This window comes from Echiichthys vipera (genome assembly GCF_963691815.1).
Source record: "Echiichthys vipera genome assembly, chromosome: 2".
Classification (NCBI taxonomy): Eukaryota; Metazoa; Chordata; class Actinopteri; order Perciformes; family Trachinidae; genus Echiichthys; species Echiichthys vipera.
Window position 1 is genome coordinate 17,571,413 of NC_139827.1, and position 20,375 is coordinate 17,591,787.

At 40.1% G+C, this 20,375-nt stretch overlaps 1 protein-coding gene across 1 annotated transcript in view; it reads left to right on the top strand.

Moving 5' to 3' along the window:
• adgrl3.1 (adhesion G protein-coupled receptor L3.1) overlaps positions 1-20,375 on the top strand; it is a 128,499-nt gene that overhangs the window by 30,196 nt on the left and 77,928 nt on the right. Inside the window, exons 3-4 of the mRNA XM_083929248.1 lie at positions 599-764; positions 6,821-7,034. Of these exons, the coding sequence (XP_083785374.1) occupies positions 605-764; positions 6,821-7,034 (374 nt within the window). The 5' untranslated portion in view covers positions 599-604. The remainder of the gene's footprint in view (positions 1-598; positions 765-6,820; positions 7,035-20,375) is intronic.

The window sequence follows — 20,375 nt, forward strand, 5'->3', positions numbered from 1 at the left end:
GTCATGCTTCTTAATCATTCCATGCTCTCTGTATTTCTCTCAGCATCATTTAAGATAATTATTGATTACTGTCTAGTCTACTGTGACATGTCTACAGGATGTCTGCATTGACCTTACTAAAGTGCTGTTTGTTAAAGCATCAATCTTTCATATGTAAATAGAGAATAACAAAACAAAACGGGATGCCAGGGAAATATTATCCTTTGCTGCATGAACTTTGTCAGTGTATGAACTGTTTGTTGTTTAAGCAGTTAATTAGTAATGACCAGGAAGCTAATTGTTGTTTGAAAGATCCTTTTTTACAGACACAAGTTTAGAGAATACTGCTGTTAGTTCTCTGTATGTGCTTAGTAAACTATTAAGAAATCTGTGAATTTATTTTTCTTTTAAAAATTCTAAAAATTCACAGTTTACTAGCAATTAATAATTTGGTTGCTGATGATACTCGCATCAGCAACTGAGATATTTAGGAGTGTGTTATACAGAGATTATACAGTAGACACTGTTGTAGGTACGCCCAAACCACAGGTAAGGCATCTGAACTTGTTTAGATATGGCACCCAAGCGAACAAATCCTCTATGTGTGTCAATTTTGCAGGTCTGTATGGTGTCAGGAACACTGAGCTGTGAGAAAAACAGCTCACCACAAGACCGTCTGGGCCCAGCAGGAAGTGACTCCATGTTTACTTCCAGGTCAACCTCAGACGTCATGTGGACCAGATGCCTGCTCTTCGTCTCGACCTTGTTTGCTCCTATTGCCATTGGTAAGAAACAAGACCACACAGTGCAGAAGTAAACACATTTATATCCAGGCCGCTGTTAGTGGGACTGTTTTGTTGGACTGTAGCCTACTATATGGTAGAGTGTTTCTAATATTTTTGCTCCTTATGTATGTGTATATATATATACATACATACATACATACATAATAGGTAGGAACACGTAAATCAATTAGTCAGTCAGTTAGCCTAAATTTAGCTTCATGTTGGCTCCGGTTATATTTTGACCATAAACAACTGGCTTAGTGTTAGCCCTGGAAACTGCGTGCAACTGTCCCATCCTCACAGTAAAGCTGAATGGGATTCACCTCATCTTTTCTAGACAGTTTTTTGACATGTCACAGTAGGAAAAGCACAGGTGCAAATCCTAAAATGAACAATGGCTGAAATCCGTTTAGCTGCTTCAATTTCAGGGTGCTTGTATTGTGTACCCTGGCTCACTGTCACACTGTCATGGTTTGAACAGAACAGAACAGAGCTATTGTTAATGTAATTAGTGACACCTGTGCTTTTCCTACTATAACAGGCCAAAATATCTGCTAAGATGGACAGCTAACAAGATTTGTGTTCTACAGACAAATAGATGGTATGTGTTGCATTAAATTAGAAGTGTCTCCCTTTTTCTGGTTACTTGGAATGAATCTGCACACACTAGCAGGCATGTATCCATTTCAAAACATTTTTTTACTTGCAGTGATTTACTACAGTATATAGTTTGGTTTCACATGTTCAGATTTATTTTAAATGCCCACAACCACAAGTTGAAGCAACGCCTGCACAGTTTTGACTCCTCATCCACCCCCACACACCCAAGCACTTGCTAGAAACACTGCAGATGTAAAACCAATGAAACACTTAACTCTAATTTACACATACCCTCTCCTATTGCAGCACAGATGTATATCTTTCTCTAACTCTTCCACGTTCACTCACACACAAATTTATACTGCACACACGCAGCAGTGCAGATGCAGCCCCAGTAGGCTGTCTATGTTTCTTCCCCACCCCTGTGACGGTGGGCTTTGAAGACTCCTACAGGGAGCTCTGGCCCACTTGGACTTAATCCTATTAATGGCTGCTGTCAATCATACTGTTGGGAGGAAAAACAGCCGCACATGTGCAGACGCATACAACACACACAATCAAGCATGTACTTGTTCACATGCCTGCTGACATGCATGTGCGCAGATGATATACTTTAAAAGGCGAAATACTGTACACCCACAGATCCTCCTTAAAGACAAATGCAGGCTCAAGCACACACAGAAAGTGCTCACAGGCAGCCATTTAGACACACAAACACCAAGGGCTTTGCTTTAACACCCAGAGATGAGTTTCAGTCAAAGGTATTTGCATCAGTGTCTGAAGAATAAGTCGACATATGCAAATCATGCTGTTTATACTTAGCAAGGATTAGTTGAAACAAAGACGGTTTAGCTTGGGGACACACAGCAGCATGCACTCCATAGCTTCCACCAAGCATTATTTTGGGGTTACGTGAAGACAAAGCAAAGTGAATAGGATAGCATGAATACAAAGCATAAGGTAAACAGTATATTTCTGGCATAGACACCGTTTAATCTTATAGGTTGGACATCACTTCAACAAACTATGGACATTTAAAGGTAATGCTGTTGTTATTCTATATTTTTCTTGTCAACAGTTACCATGAAAAGACCAACAACTATCAAAATATAAGTCCATTGTTCAGTAGTTTCCATGTCTGTGTGTGGCCCTCAGTCCCAAGGCTATTTATTCCTTCAAAGAAAATGAGAAAAAATGTTATTATTTTTCTTAAAGCAACTAGGCATTGTGGTTTTTAGCAAAGGTTAGCCCACTCAAAGAGGAGTAAATATTGCATTTACTGGTTACTATTTTATACACTTCAAAACAGAGCACAATGCCCATGTTCATCCCAATAAAGAAACCCAGTGTAAAACAAGAAACAGTTTTAAAAATCATTTTGGAAGTTGATATGAAAAACATCTGCACACTCTGACCTGTGCAATATTCATTTATCCTGGAACTTTTTAGTCAGGATCCTTTTTCAGTAGTTCCAAGGGATGAGGGTCCCTGACAAAAGGTTTGCTAATAAAATTGCACAGACTGGAGCGTGCGGATGGTTTCCCTATCATACTACATTAAGTCCAAACAAGCCTTCAGCAGGTAAGCAGTGATCTTTACATCCTGGACAAACTTAGTTTTTGGACAACAATGGAACACCACAGAGGAAAAGGCTACATGTATATCAGGTTTTTACCACACAGGCAGTATTTGATTGTAGCATTAACTCATTGTTGGTTTTGGGTTTTTTTTCATGGGATTTACTGACAGCAAGAAAAACATGGAATATTGCCAGCCTTATCCTTTAAATATCTTGTGCAGACTAAAAATGTGGTGGGGTTATTTTCTAACTTAGAAGACCAACATTGCAGACACCAGCACTGGCCAAATGCTTTGGCAGTTTACGTAAGTGAGAGATCACCTTTTAAATCTCTCTCCGCTTCCCTCTCACCCTCTCCTTCACCTTCTTTCCATCTATCCACCTCTTTCACCACTCTCTTGTTCTTGGCCTAAATGTAAAAATCGATATCCTTTTGTTTCAGCCCCCTGAGGCAATAAGAGTGTCTAAGACTGTCTGTACTGTCTGTGGCTGCCAAGTTTCTGTCACCACTTACACAACTAATGACAGACACATTAACATGCACTTGCCAGATCACACGTTGTTGCATGTGTGCAAAGACAGAGGGCTAAATATTGGCATGCACTTTATGTGCAATAGTGTAGATTGAGTTCTTTTGAGGAAGTTAAACACAGCACATGCTTTATGGGCGAGGCAGCTGATATAAATAGATTAATAAAATGGTGACAGACGACATAGGACGGTGTGTGCAAGTCAGAACATTTACTGCAGCTTATGAAGGCAGAGTGGCTTCTATTTGGAATACAGATATATCCCCTTATTTGAATTGTATGTGAGTGTGTGTGTGTGTGTGTGTGTGTTTGTGTCATAATGCTCTCTTTATGCGCAGTGGGGACCCTGTAAGGCAACACTGTAAGACATCTGATCCAAAGCCAGTCTAGACAGCTGCCTTACAATACCGTATATTGATCTCCTCACGCTTCAATTAAGCGTCTCTTCAAAATTTACATTCATGCTCACAAAGACGGACATGAAGCAGCCACTGAGAAACTAATAGCAAACAGTCATATTAAAGCAAAAATTGACCCACTGCCCTAAGCTCTCTCTCTCACACTCAAACACACACACACACACACACACACACACACACACACACACACACACACACACACACACACACACACACACACACACACACACACACACACACACACACACACACACACACACACACACACACACACACAAAAAGCTCCTTCAAATCCGCAACCACTACTGAGACACACATCCTATCTGAATGTATGCTTGAAGTCTAATCATAGCCTGTGGTGATATGTATGTGTGTGTGTGTGCGTGTGTGTGTGTGTGTGTGTTCATTAAAAAGGACATTTTCAGTAAATGTCACTTATATATCACTCATATATCAGTCTTATCTCCAAGCTAGCGCCTGTCATTATCAATGTAGTACCCTCAGGTACCAGCACCACACAGATTTCTGCCTCTACATGTCATCACTCAGAGCAAATGCGTGTGTGTGTGTGTGTGTGTGTGTGTGTGTGTGTGTGTGTGGTGAAGGGCAGTATTAAGTAGAGCCCGGGCAGAGTGTCATTGAGCTCATTCAGATTCTTTGCTGCATCCGTGTAACCATGACGCTGCTTCAGCCAATGAGAGAGCCAAGGGAGGGAGGACAGGGTTGCTATGGTTATTGTGACAGGGAGAGCAAGGAAGGCGGTGCTGTGCCTTGCTTTTCAGGGATGTTATCCAGGTAGGTCTGTGTGTTGAATTGCGGGTAGGTATTCGTTTAGTATTTGTGTGTGTGTGTGTGTGTGTGTGTGTGTGTGCGTGTGTGTGTGTGTGTGTGTGTGTGTGTGTGTGTGTTTGTTCTTACACATTAACTTTAAGAAATAATCTGGAGGGTCAATAAAAATGAAAGTTATGGAATAAGAAGCAGTCAGGATCACCGGGCCTGTATCCGTAAACTATAGACTTAATATACTTTATTTGTTTATTCAACAGGAACAATACATATTATGTATATTACACCAAATTCTCAGATGAGGACCTTGGGCAGGGGTATCCGGTGACACAATATGAAGCTGTGTAAAATGAAATACAATAAAATCAACATCACAACTACAGTAGGTCTTGACAAGACCAAACAACACAACTGAACACCTCAGCTGAAAACTATCTATCAAGGGATAATGGCTAATGCTCCCAGGGCTCGCTCCTCTCAAGAACAGAGAATAACAACATCCAAGCTACAACACAACAACCAAAATCCCTGGGAACATCCAGCCCCACACCATCAATAACATCAATAACACAGCACTCTAATCACAACAAAATATGTGTCTAGTGTTTTAAAAAACACATACTTAAATGAAAAGGACACATAAAAGAGCATTATTTCTTTCATTGTGGTAAATTGATTCAATGCAGGTATCATACATTTTTTTTTGTTTTTGGATGACAATTAAGTTTTTTTAGCACAGAACAGAAGCATAAGCTACATTGTGCTGTGACTACAAAGACAACAACTGCTAGACAGATGAGATACTGTAGGATACCAGAATGTAGATTTATAGGAATTCTTTTTTAAAGTTAGGAAAGATAAAATAAAGAAAAACAATATACTTAAATTTAAAAAAATGTTTTTATTAAAGTAATCAGAAATGTCTGTTCTAATACAAAATACAAATATGAACCAGAACCTGAGCATAATATGGGAACATATTCTAATAATATAATCTAAGTACCACACACATCAAAAATTCAATAAAATAAAATGAAAACCACCACCACAGGAGATCAATATAACATTATAGCCCAGACAGACTTTTTTTTGCAGCATTTTGTCTTGTCAAGGCAGGAAAAGCACATGTGTCAATGATGCCATTAAAAATTACTGAATTCTATGCAGTTGAGCTGGTTTCAGGGCCCAGGTATTATGCGTGTTAGCTCAGTGTCATGGACTACTGGGACATCCTTCATGAAATGTGTGTCATCTCAGTGCTTTTCCTGATATGACAAGCCAAAAATGACTGCCATGAATAAGGTCTGAAGTGTGATACTTTAGCAGTGCCTGCTAAAAGTGATGCTTCCCAGAGGCAGAGCATATTCTTTTGTAGCACTTTTTTTTATTAATGAATTTTTTTTTTGGTTGCAGTGTGTCCTTTTGGAACTTGATGGTGCTATTAGGAGCACATGCTCCATCATATCCCATGCCTCTCTGCACCACGGGGGAGAAGTGAAGTGCAGAGGCAACCGCTGTTTCCCTTTGTGAAGATTGTCAGACATTCAGGTTATAAGATATCTAGACTTAGTTAGTCAGTGTCATCATCCAAGAGCCTTGATTAGTTCTACTCATTAAACAAGCAAGGAAGCAAAGCCACAGCGGTTAAAGATCTGGGACTGATCAGTAGCAGACGTTTCCTATTTCAGTATAGTAACTGAGTGTTAGTGTAAGAGTGGATGTATGCTTCAAACTTGCTACTTCTGAGAATAATTAGGCTTTGCCATATTTAAATAATCTCTGCAGCACCAAATGTCCATTGAAAGTATAGGCAATTACTCTCTATCTAGAGTGATGTCTAAAACTGCTAACTGCAAAACAGCAATTATCAAGTTGGTTCACTTGCGACAGTGGACATGTCCTTATGAATAATCTTCTATGATGCAATTGTTTTCATATAGTGTGGATAATTAGTCTATATGACAAGGGTACAAATGCAGTCTTAGTTGAACACAATCTGTGCTTGTAAAATTTAGTCATCCAGTGCACATTTGTTAAAGACAGCCCTACAAAAAAGTCTACTATGCAATTATGTGTGTGGCAAGGAGACAATTATTAAATAAAACATAATACTTGTGTGTGTCTGTGTGTTTGCATGTCCAGCCTTTGGCCGTGCCCCTATCCCCATGGCAGTGGTGCGGAGGGAGCTGTCCTGTGAGTCCTACCCCATTGAACTGCGCTGCCCGGGCACAGACGTGATCATGATTGAGAGTGCAAACTACGGCCGCACCGATGACAAAATCTGCGACTCAGACCCCGCCCAGATGGAGAACACTCGGTGTTACCTGCCTGATGCATACAAGATCATGTCACTCAGGTCAGTGTGCAGTGTGTATGTTTACTTGAGTGCTGAAATGTGTCTGATGCTTCAAAGCTGTAGAGAAGGTTTACCTGGATGATGGTAGAATAAAAGTGGACAACTGCAGCGAAAATAATTCTTTGTGTATGGCTTTGTTGCTTAAGTCTGTCACATGGTGTGCCTTGATGCAAAACGCTAAACATGACTGATGGCATAGACTAAACAGGAGCACTCTGAACTGCATTATAAGCAAAGCAGAAGAGACATCTCAGTATCAGAGATCCTAGCTATAGTAGGTGTGCAGTGTCAAATATTCATTTAATATTCATCCTGGTAAAGTATTAATGTCAAGTTCTGCATTACTCATACATTAACCCACCTTGCAAAGTTGACAGCAAACAATAACAACATAAAAATGACACAACAGTGCAGCACACTTGTCAGAAGTGTAACGGGAAACAGGAGAAAGGTGATGGAAAATCTGTGGAAACCAGTGTAACCAGTAGGCCCCACCAGGTGCAGTTTTGTTTCTCTCAGTTCCTGTATATGCAGTGCAATGCCATACAACTGCAGAACCTTATCACACAATGGAAATTACTCAGGTAACACTTCCTCCACAGCTGGCCAGTGTGATAGTCTCTTCTCGTGACAGGGCTGTTAGGAGCACAGCAACTGAAGCCACAAGGAGTGCCCCACAGAATAAGCAGTATGCCATTGGACGAGCGTTACAATACAATACATGCTAACTTTGGATTATTTGATAGTTTAACCATTTTGGAGATATTCACTGTACTGCCGTGCTAACGAATTTTTAAGATATTCCTAAGCGTAAGCACAACTGTTCCACAGACTGTTTGGGCCAGATTTTCCATACTTTATAGTACGAGAAAATACTAGAGGCAATCTCGCGCCGACAGAGAGAGAAAGACCGACATAAACACCTGGTAAAGACTTAAACTTCCTCTGTGGTAGAGACTCACAAGGTGAAAACAATACCAGTGTCTCAATAGTGATAATTACAGAGGAAGGCTGTTCACTGTGTAGACCAGAGGATACCTTTATGAGCTGCAGTATACAGATGAAGAACTTTTCCAGTGGGCGACTGAACAGGACAAAAGAGCCAATCGGACGCTCAGCGTCTCTGGGGGTCTATGGGGCAGTGGGCTGGCCCAGACGCTCGGCTTATGCATGATGAATGGATGAGCTGTCTGAGGCGGAATCCTTTTTTGATTGACAGCTAAATGAGCGAATCAGCGATCTTGAAAAATAAACAGCCACCGGAGCATTTTTCAAGTTTTTCATTCCGTTGTTCTGAACTGACTCGGAGACTTTACCAATCCCCAGCGACTTTGTCTTTATTACAAACGACAAGTGTTGTGTTTGGTGACTCTGTTCTGTCATTCTATGCGTTTTCTTTCCCCAACGAGTAGCGGCAGCTATGGAGCTTCTCCCCCAGTCACTCACACTCACACTTCACAGTAGTCTGGCGCAGCAGCTCCAGCTGAGCCAAGGCCGTTTTAGCAACCTAGCTCTGCTGGCCATTGAGAGGACACTGATCAAGTACCTGGAATAGACACTTAGTTGGTACGACAAGGTCACAGATCATTTTCTTGAAAAAGCACAAAGGGTAGAATTTACATTTAAATAAACAAACACATTTATGATGCAGGCTGGAAAAATGAGCTTCCCCTTATTGAAAGACCAGCAGCCACCACTGGTACACTTACATGTTAAACGTTTTGATGCGGTTCCAGTGTCACAAAGGTACATTATTTAGCTTCAATCTTCCTGTCTGCTTCGCCAAACTGGCGGCTTGCTAACCGTCAATACAGGTCAATAGGTAATACACTGACTATGGATAAGTACCTCATGCAACCCCACTTCAAAAAAGCCACACTATCCCTTCAATAGACATGGGTAAGGTAAAATGGCCTTGCTGGCCAGCTACATCCTGACTCCCACCAATGTATAAGAACAATTATCTGTGGTTTAAATTGCACAGATATGAGCTTGATAGAATATGTAAATTCGATTTTAGCAGCATTTATTAAGATAAAGAATCAAAACAGTGACCACCCGCTTTTTGAACGCCTTCAATTCCGGAAGTCAATTTTCCATGCAGAAAACCTTTCTATAAAATAGTATTTAAGCTGTAAACCCAGCCAAAGATAAATTGTGACGATCAGACATTTGATTTGGACAAGACTGGTAGAGGTACATGATTGTGTGCACAATGATCATAGAGTTCAGTGGTTGTAGTGTTTTAGTACATCTCCATGATATCACAGGTAAAACATGCTTTCATACAGACTCTACCTTGGATAGTTACAAATTATGGCTAATTCAAAATCCTGATTCAGAATATGAAGGGGATTTTCACTTCCGGAACCTCAGTCTTGAGCTCTACTGGGTATTTTTGCACAAGCTAACTGAATAGCACAGAATACTTGCTTGAAGGAAATTATAATCAATAACAAGCAACATAAAAATTAGTAAAAAATGATTTTTCCATCAATAAATGTAAATGTAGTAATAGGAGACTATTACTATTAATCTACGAAAACATTTACTAGTTCAACAAAATTCTTATGTCAAGTTTTATTGTTACTGGCTATTATTATAATAATTTAGGGTTTTTGGTTATGTATTGGTCTCTTATGCGCTGTGGTCTCTACACTCTACAGTACCAACTTTCTGTATGAGACAGGTACGATGAGCACAAACTGGAAAATAATAGCAGAACAAAAATAGCAATGAGGAAAAAGCAATGTGCTGTGTAATGAGAATGTCTGGATATAAATAATTCAATAATGCCACCATTAGTATCTCAATTTTTCCGATCACGTGATACCCCGACTTTGCTCTATCCCATGTCCCAGCTGTTATTTCCCCTCTCATCTTATTTTCTGTCTCAATATTGCTGTCATCTTCCTCTCTCTCACTTTCTCGTCTGTCTCTTCATCAAACCACCTGTCTGTGTCACGTGGTGCTGCTCTGACTGCGATTGCTTTAGCCTGGCTCGGTCTTTCTCCACACACTATGGCAGCTGCAGCTTGTGTGGCCACTCTCCTGCACTCCTTGCCATCCATAATTTATACACACACACACACACACACACACACACACAAAGATACACAGCATGTGCCACACACAGCATACACTGCCCAGGGGCTACACCAGGCTTTAAGCTCCAATTAGCAGAGCCAGAGGCCAAACTTAATCTTGAGGGATCCTCTGTGGAGGTGACTCAGACCAGAAACAACTGTTTATCGTTATATTTACATGTGATTGTTGCAAGAAGCTTTGTGTGTGTGTGTGTGTGTGTGTGTGTGTGTGTGTGTGTGTGTGTACAAGGACATGCAGATTCACAGTGTGTTTCAGCGTGCGCATGTCTGAAGTGTGTGCACTTGTTAATGCATGTTGAAGGCTGCATTGGGGTTTTTGCACACACTGCAGTGCTTTTGTGTGGTTTATTTTAGCTCTTTCCCATATCCACACACCCCTCTTCTTCAGTCTGTTTCAGCCTGTCTGGTTTCTTTCTCATTCCCTCTATGTCTGTATCGTCTCTGGTTTTCAAGCTCAGCTCAACTGGCTGATAAAATCAGAGCATGTTCCGCCTGCCCAGTGTTTCCTTAGTATCACATTCTCTCTTTGTTTCCTCTACCACTCTCCAAGGCCAGGGAGAGAGTGTTTGTGTGTGTGTGTGTGTGTGTGTGTGTGTGTGTGTGTGTGTGTGTGTGTGTGTGTGTGTGTATGTGTGTGTACATATGTTTGTGTGCGCCTATACCACATAATTGGTCTTGATATCAAAGCCTCATATCTCCAGAGGGTCTCACAAGGCTTCTCAGGCAACCTAGAGAGGACCTGATATCGCTGCATTTCCCAGATTATCTCCCCATTGGGATACGCTGGGTTGAAGGGGAAACGAAGTCGTGGCCATGAAAGTTACGCTTTATCTGTTTTAGCGATATATTGGCCTTAGTTCAATGACTCACTCTTTTTTTTTTTTAAATGCCTCTATTTCAAAATGGCTACAGAACAGTATTTGTTTTAAAGTCTGCTGCTGCTGCTTGAATTTGATTTAGGTTTATCTATAATATTGAAGAAAATGTACATATGTTTCCACTTTTTTATAGTTTCACTAGGCACGCCCCACTGGCTCAAGTCATCTCCACTGCACTCTCTATATGTGTTTTCCTAAAACAAAGAAAATCAAGATCAATGTCATTGTATTTTATAAAGCAGCCGAGTTGACTACAACCAGGGTGTTGTTGGGTTGAGTATACATTAAAGTGTCACTAGGGAGAGTTCATCAGGACAACAGACACAATTTGCAGTTTTGGGTTGTTCAATTGTGCACAGTGAGAGAGCCACAAGCTCAAATTGCGCAACGCCTGCAAGTTATAGCGATCCATTGACATAAAATGTGACTTGATGTTTTCTACGGAGTTCCTTTACAATGCACTCCTTGTACCTTACTGATACTTGAGTGCTTCATGTGCCGAGTACCTTTCAGCACACTCTCTCTCGATCTCACACACATGCATTCAGGAACTTGAGGCTGCAAGTGCGGACGCTCTGAAGAATAAGAAGACAGTGCGCACAAACTCTGTTTTGCTACCTCTAAACACACAGCTACCATGATAGAAAATGACTTTTGGACTTCAAACGCAAACGTCTGCTGCCCGCCCCACCCTCAACACCTCTACACTGCTTCTCCCACCTTGTTTGCCCTTGTCCCTTTCTTTCTCTCCATTGCTTTCCCTTTTAATTTCCCTTCGCCTTCCCTCATGAAGAAATCCCTCACCACAAAGGGAAACCACTTTGAGAAGAAAGACAATGATAGGGAGTTTCCCCCCCCTTTTCCTCCTCTCCCCTTCTCCCCCTTATTTTTGGAAATGTTAAATAACATGTTTCATTGATTATTGTCCTTTGTCTCTTTCTTGATATCGCCATCGTTTTTTTCTCCCCTCTTCTCATTCCTGAAATTGCTTCTCACCCCCTGCTTCTCACCCTCTCTCTCACTTTTCCTTTCTCCACTCACCATCTGGTTTAGTTTTCATCGCCCTTTCCTGTTTTCCCATTCGCTTTTTTCTTTTCTTTCCCCAGCTCAGGGGGAAAGGTGGGGTTAAGGCTGAAGTGCAGGGGCTATACAGGGTGCAGCATGTTGCCTGTATTCTTTATTTTAGCCTAATATTGACCAAATGAACCAGAGTTGAAGGCCAGATGACATTCAAAGTCTCTAGATTTTCCTTCCATGGCCCCAGAGGACCTAGGGTGCACAATCGTTGTAAACAAACTAGGCACCACCCCTGTGCGCACACACACACACATATCAATGAATACACATGCATGCATTCTTGAACAGGCTTATTTGCTCATGCATGCATGCTCAACCACTTTCCCACATACACAAACGCACACTCAGAGAGAAATTGAGAGAGTTGCTCATCAGTTCCCTAGCTCGGTCAACTTCTCCTGGCAGCCTGTCTCTTTAGAACGACGACTCAGCTTTGAAAGGACCAGGCTAGTGTGCTAGTCTGGGAACACATTTGTGTGTATATGCCTTTGTGTGTATGTGTGCACATGCTTACATCTATGGTTGTATACGATTGTGTGTGTGTGTGTGTGTGTGTGTTAGCGAATGTGCACCCGAATGTTTGAACCATTCATGCGGGAGACTGTAAAGAAGCCTCTGAAGTTCTTTTCCTTTGACTCTCTGAATTATAGAAAACTACTTGAATCATAGACTGCAATCTAGTGCTAGCCATGTGCTGCAGTCCAGGACTGTGAAACCGATGATCTACTTTACAGTATGTCATGCAGTCTGCATACTTGAAATTAATCTGTCCAATTGAGTCTAATCCATCTCTGTAAACAAGAAGGAAGAAGGTGAAAGAGACAGAACAGATAATGACAGAGACACAGATGAATTAATGCTTTAAACATTATGTAGGTCTTACTTTTACACTTTTGCAAGTGAGGCTGCAGCTATATTGTGTGGTTTGTGTGTGATGTCTTGCATATCTATTTTTGACTTTTTCTGTCTCAGTCTGTTCACATTTCTTCTCTCTCCATTAACTACCCTGCTTCCCACTGAATGAGGTCATATGTGATGTCCTACTTATTGTGTGTGTGTTTGTGTTGGAGTGTGTGTGTTGGCGTATGTATGTGTTGAGCGTGCGCTGCAACCCTCATATAGTCACCACGGTTACAGGAGATGCCCCGCGGAACCCTGGGGACCCAACTGTCACTGTTGCTCAGTACGGTAATTAGGGCCCACACACATGCATCCAAATGTACTGTACAACCACACACACAGACACTTACACATATAAATGTATCTAGGGAGAACTTAGAAATGAAGATACTTTTAAAGATTCTGGCACACAGTCAGTTTTGACACACATATACAGAAACTTTCCTTCAGATATTTGATAGCAACCAGCACAAATGTTCCACTGCAAGCTTATCAACACATAATATTATTGTTGTAGCCTTACACATAGCTACATCTCCAGCCACACGCTCACACACCAATATACATGCACCCTGACTGACAGTTTTGCTGCTCTTCCACAACGTCTGTATTTCCACATGTCAAAGTCTCCACAGTCTGACCCTTTGCTCGTGTCACCACAGCCCTGCTAACCTTAGTTATCACGCTTCACAGAGCACCTAAGCCGAGTGGCTGCCTAAGAATCATTGGATGGTCTAGACACGACACACTCTTTTTCTCCCACATACGCACACAAAGCCCGACACATCCAGAGACTAGCATGTGAATCAGTGCCTCAGACACATTGGCATGTAGACAGTGAGTGACTTCTGGACTGACTTCACACTGACATTTATGGGCAAAACTAAACCAGGACAGTAGAAAGAGCCCTCCTGCCCATGCACATACATGCATATTAAGGTTGTCAAAAGTATTGATACTGCAATACTTTTTCAAGACCACATGTTTTAAACGATACAATTTCTGTTTAATTTTACATTCGATAGTATCAAAAGAACTGAAGCTATGAAAAAAAAAAACAGCCGTAGCATGCAGCTACCATTAACTTAGAAGCCTGCAGCTGCACTTTGAGACACCGTAGCCAGTGCTGGAGTCAGAGAAGCCTAAAGTACAACAGAGCTTTTAATTCCTCCTGCTACCCTTAAGTCTCCGGTTCGACAACATTGTGCCTTCCCATAAGTTATGTAAACAAACAATGAACCATAGAACATGTGTGCTCTGACGGGACTTCGTGGTTCATTCAGGTGCACCTCACTGTTGTTGTAAAGTACCCTTCTGCCATATAGAAGTGACTTTTTCAGGTTGTTGATAAATGTGTGCAGATGACTTTTTTTCTCCTTTCAACGGTATTGAAAGAGTAACGAGTAAAGTCTTTTAATACGAGTATCATATCAAAACGTTAAATTCTGGTATCGTGACAACCTTTATGCATACATGCTACATCATGTATTTTTGTGCATTATGAGGTGAGGCTGATGAAATCCTACAAGACAGTGTCTCAGTGTGGCGTGACCCCGTCGTCTTGTTGGCGATATGTCTTACATGGTTCTCTGCTTTTCACCAACCAAGAGCGACAGCCCAGCTGTCTGAAATGCTACTCGTCTTTTAGCTGTTAGGAGGATTTGGAGTTTGTGCAAGCAGGTGGTCTTGGATTAAACTGTGGAGAAAGAGGTGTCACATAGAGAAATGCACACGAGCACACACACACACACACACACACACACGTAAGGCAGAGAGAAACATGGATGCCAGAAAGCAATGTCGCTAGGTGGAATCAGGAGGAAGACTCTCCGAATGTGTCCTGGAATCGGACGACGTGGAAGTTGCCATGGTAACCAGTGGAATAGGAAGGTGAAGCTCAAAACCTGTACTTGGCCATGAGCCTGCTCGAAAGAAAGAGGCCATGTTTGTGTGTGCATTTTGTGTGTTGCCTCAGTGTATAAGACATTAGGGTACAGTATTATTATTAATCACTTGTTTGCTTTTAAGGAAAATGCCTTACTAAATAAGATTTACTACCACCAACAAAATGGGTCAATTTTTAAGGCTGAATTAACATTTGTCCCATATCCAGTTTCTATCCAGACTAGGATTATAATCATACACACATACATACATTATGGGGCAGCAACTAATGACTATTTTCATTTTCGATTTATCTGTGAATAGATTGCTTGATTAATGGATTTGTTGTTTAGTCTATAAAATGTCAGAAAATGGTGAAAAAAGTTGGTCAGTGTTTCCAAAAGCACAAGATGATATCCTCAAATGTCTCATTTTGTCCACAACTTAAATATATTCCATTTACTGTCATAGAGGAGGAAATAAACTGGAAAATATTTAAGAAGCTGGATCAGAGAATTTAGATTTTTTTTTTCTTCAGAAAAAAATACTCAAATCGATGAAACGATTATCAAAATATTTGTTGATTAATTAAACAGTTGACAACTAATGGCTTATTGCAGCTCTAATATATTGTTTGACAGAAGTAAATATTGGACATACTGTACAGTATATACAGTATTCATGGTATACACAGGATATATTGCATGTTGTACGTCAAAAATGACACTTGACATGTTCAGAAGGAATAGGAGAAAAAGGGGAGAGAATGACATCCTCCAGCCAAATATTAATAATGTAACACATTTCAAAGCCTTTTCCCAATAGGGAAAACAACATTATTTTACCTGTGGCTTGTCTGACAGGCTGTCCAAGAGCTGACAGAAACGCATTCAGGGACTACAGACGAGTGTGTTGGTGTTTGTGTGCATGTACATGTGTGTGCTCGTGTGTATGTGTGTGGGAGAATGAGACAAGATAGAGACGGATCTGTCATTTCTTTATAAGCGCGTGTGTGGTGGTGCTGGCACAGAATGTGATGCGTCTGCTTTGCTATGCCCCATGGTAGACATACTACAACTCACACAAACACATGCACACACAAACAGACACAGGCACTTATTTTTTGCTCCTTTTTTTTACCCCTGTCAATCACAAACCCTGCCTCACTCTTCAATTACTTTCTACATCCCAGTTCCTCTCCATCGTTCCACAGCTTCCTCACTTTTTATTCTTCCTGTTGGACATCCATTCCCATCACTCCATTTGTCCATCTCCAAACAGCCCTTCTGTATGTGTGTATAACCACATCAAGGAGCTAATAAAGCAGGAACGAGGCCAGCAGCAAAGGCATTTCATATGAAGTGTGTGTGAGTGTGTGTGAGTGTGAGAGAGAGAGAGAGAGAGAGAGAGAGAGAGAGAGAGAGAGAGAGAGAGAGAGAGAGAGAGAGAGAGGGAAATGGGAGAGAGTGAATTGCCAGCCTAACAGCTTTTTTTATCCTGTAGCGAGATACAGTAACTATGCTCTGTCTGCTGTCAAATGGGTTTCCTGAACTCCTGCAGGACATAAAGCGCCCTGTGAAATCATCTCTCGCCCTTCCTTCTGTTATTTTCACTAACTGCCTTTTATTTTTATGTTTTTTCAACTCTCAACTCTGCTTATTTTTTACCAGTTCGGGGATTTTAGTTTAATTATATTTCTTAATGTGTTACAAGCTTATAAAATGTATCTTTTTTTTTAACCATGAAAAATGTTTTTCGGCTTATTTCAATACTTTATTTAAAATTTCAATTTATCTATTTAAAATTCTGTCTATATTGTCTGGTTAAGTGCCGTTTATAATGGCATTATTGAGCAATTATGAGCTATAAATCTTGTCAAGTTGTGCTTAATGTTGTGGATCCATTTGTCGAAATAACTGTTTATTTTTTGTTTACTGCCAAACTGCCGTGTTATATAATAACTATAAGCACTGGAGGCACGGCCTAGCCCTACCTTGATATGGCCAAAATCTTCTATTCAGATATAGGTCATTTCATATATCTCGATAACAATATATATCACAATCACAAATCAAATAGCATGTTTTCTAGTCATTCAATAAATCAATATCTATATAAAATAACCAGATGTTAAAGCATATTACTGTATACTTATTTGTGAATTAAATACTTGACAAATGAAACTTATTGTGTATTATCTCATTTTATTAAAAACTTTACTGCGAAATGAACATAATCTATCGATGATCAATCGATTAATCTAAACGATTAATTTTCCTCCAAAAAATCTTAATCATTGTTTCATTTGGGCTATGATCATTCTATTTTCACAAATGGTTTGTCACTGTATACCGCACCAAAAGCCAAATGTAAACATATGTTTACGTATTAAAATGCTAAACTGATAAATAATAACTTGATGAAAAAGAAATAGGTTAACCCATTCTACCACCACATTAAACTACCTTCTTAAATGTATCAATTTAAAGTTTCTTTAATTTTTTACAATTATTTAACAGTTACTTATTCAAAGCCACATGAAATACTCTTCACATTAGCATAAATTAGATCCACAGCACTATTTACAATGAAAATATCTCTCCTTTAAAGCTGGTTCGCCTGTTACTCTGTTCTCTTTTCTGCTCTGCTCTGCAGCGTAATGCCCTCAGAGCACCATTGCTTCCGTAGTCGGTACAGTATGTAAACTGTTGAATATAATGAAAGCGTTCTGCTGCTCTGTAGCGGGCGTGCAGGTCGACATTTGTACCATGGTCCGTGCTATTTCACCACTCGGTAAAAACCCATAGCAGAGGAATAATGTTTGTGTGAAATCTCAACAACAGCCCTCATCAGATTGAATACAAGAGACGCTGATGGGAATGTACTGAAATGTTTTAGAAAAAGTTTAAAGAGATGTGTGAGATGTTGACGCATTTTCAGTGTCGATGTCATCGATTAGGACGACTTATCGTGGAAGCCCTGAAGGAATCCTCTCTTAAGGTCACAATGAGATAGAACAAAACATATTCTTGATTAAAGGAAACCACGTCACCACAAGACAAACACATTCACGTGATTCATAACTGAATATCACTATGCAGTTCGACATCTACTCCTTTATTTTATACTCTGTATAGCTTAGATTATAGATTATAGTCTGTGTTGAGCTATCCCAACCATCCCCACAATTTCCTCCATATCTGCCTCATTTTGGATTTATGTACGAGTCCAACTCATGAAAATGTTTCTCCAGTCCGTTTCCTGCAAGTTACCTCACAGTGTGGTTGAAAAATAAAATAGTCACATTATGTGCGCCATTAGTCCATATTGCCTGTTCCTACCATTGCACAACTCCACCAAGAGATTTCTCAATACTCAATGTTCCCGCTGGTTTGAGAAGATGAACCAAAAGATGCTTGGAGATGCAGTTATGAAGCATTTTTGCAAAGTGGTTCAGGGATTGTAAGATTTTTTTTTTTTTAATATTTAAAAATACGATTTTAAAAAAGAAAAAAAATTAGAAAATATGTCGGCTGTGTCCACGATGCCCTCATTTGTAATATAACAAACAGTCAAGAAAGTCACACCTCTGTACTGTAATTCTCACATCTACAGTATGAAATGGGATGCATTGCATTATGGGATTTTTAGCTACTTTTGTGTCCCAATGTTAGAATTTGTCAGTGCACTTTATAGTGCATACATTTCACACTAAATAAGAGAACACCACCTAAATTAAGATTTCTAATATGTTATGTATTAATAATATTTATTAATATTTGTGAACATGAGCTACATTCTATCTCAAAGACAGAAACCAGAGAAGTGAGTCTTAAATTTATGCTGTCATGATGGACATAGTTTCCCTTTAAAAGGAGCTGTACTCGAAATACTAGAGCAAGGACCAACACCTTTGCTTGGATCACACCCATTTTCAAACGGCACCTTCATTTTGATCAAAGCTACACACCTGTAAAGTGTCTTGCACACACACACACACACACACACACACACACACACACACACACACACACACACACACAAGGTGAAAAACAACACCAGCATCGCTGTCGTGTCTGTTAAAAATCCTGCTTTGGAGCAAAGCCTTTCTCAGTAGTATGTCATGCGGTACAGTTGTTTATTTGAAAAAGATATACTGTAATATTGTTGTTTACTTAATATTTCTATTTATAAATTACCTTTAAAGAACACTATTTCCCATTAACCTGAGACCTTTGTTGAATCTCAAATTGCTCAGTTGTATCAATGACAAAGTTATGATTTGGCCCTATCAATAAACCATTACTTTAGATCTGGAATGTCAAGTATTCTAAAATGTTTATTTGTATGTAAATATCAAAGAGGTTGCTAAAGATGGTTAATATACTGGGCGCACTGCCTGTATTATAGAACGTTTGTATATTTGTACAATATAATGTTTTCATGTGTAAAATGGTCTAGTTTTGTTCTGGAAGGTCTTACGAATTGTCAGGCAGAACAGTCTATTGTGTGTGTATGTAAGATATTCAGTCACCATTCCAGAAAGTTTGTATGTGTTAAGCATTTTCACAATGTTTTAGATGACTCAAACAGTGTATCGCAGAGAGGTTTGACTGTATTCAGATGTTGATTCCAGAAGACTATGCTGAGGCTTTGTGCATCACTCACTCTCAGACACCTCTTTCAACTTGTGAGGATTAGTTCCCAGCTCTCACTTGCTCTGTAATTATATAGTTCTTTAACACATCTGCACTCGAGAACATACAGATGCAGCCTGACGTGCACACACTAGAAAATATTTATTCCGTCTTAAATCTGCTCGCAGAGGCATGTGCTAGCACATATGCACGCACCTACCCACTCAGACACTCTATCCGCCAGCGTCAGCCTCATCAAATCATCAGTCAGTCAGTTATGTTTCTATGAAGGATAGAGGCAGAGACGGAATGAAGGGAGGTCTGCCAAACAAAGTGAAAAACATCAGAGACAATAACAACAGCAGCACCCACTGCAGCATCGCAGATTTCTCTTTCTCTGCCTGCCACAGCTCAGCTTTGTAAGTGAATAGTTTATTTGTGTGTCTGTGTGTGTGTGTGTTGCACATTGCAGGAAAGAAAGCCAGCAGGCAAGGCGGTATCCAGGCCACTGACTCGTTTCGATGTGGTCATGCTAATTAAAAAAAGGAGCTTTTCTGCCAACACCAAGAAAACACAGGGAAAATATAGAGCTATTTCAGTGTTTGAAAGGATGTAAAAAAAAATAAAAGGCTGCAAAGGTGTGTGCCTGTGTGATTGGTATGTGCATGTTTTACATCTAGAACCCTGTTTCAAAGATAGTTAGGATGCTGTGTAAGTAGAAATAGAAGCAGAATACAATGATTTGCAAATCATTGGAGGACCATTTGTAATTGACAATAACATAGAGACAACATTTCAAAAGCTGAAACAGACAAATGTTTGTTTTGTTTTTGAAAATGATAGTCTCATTTAGAATTT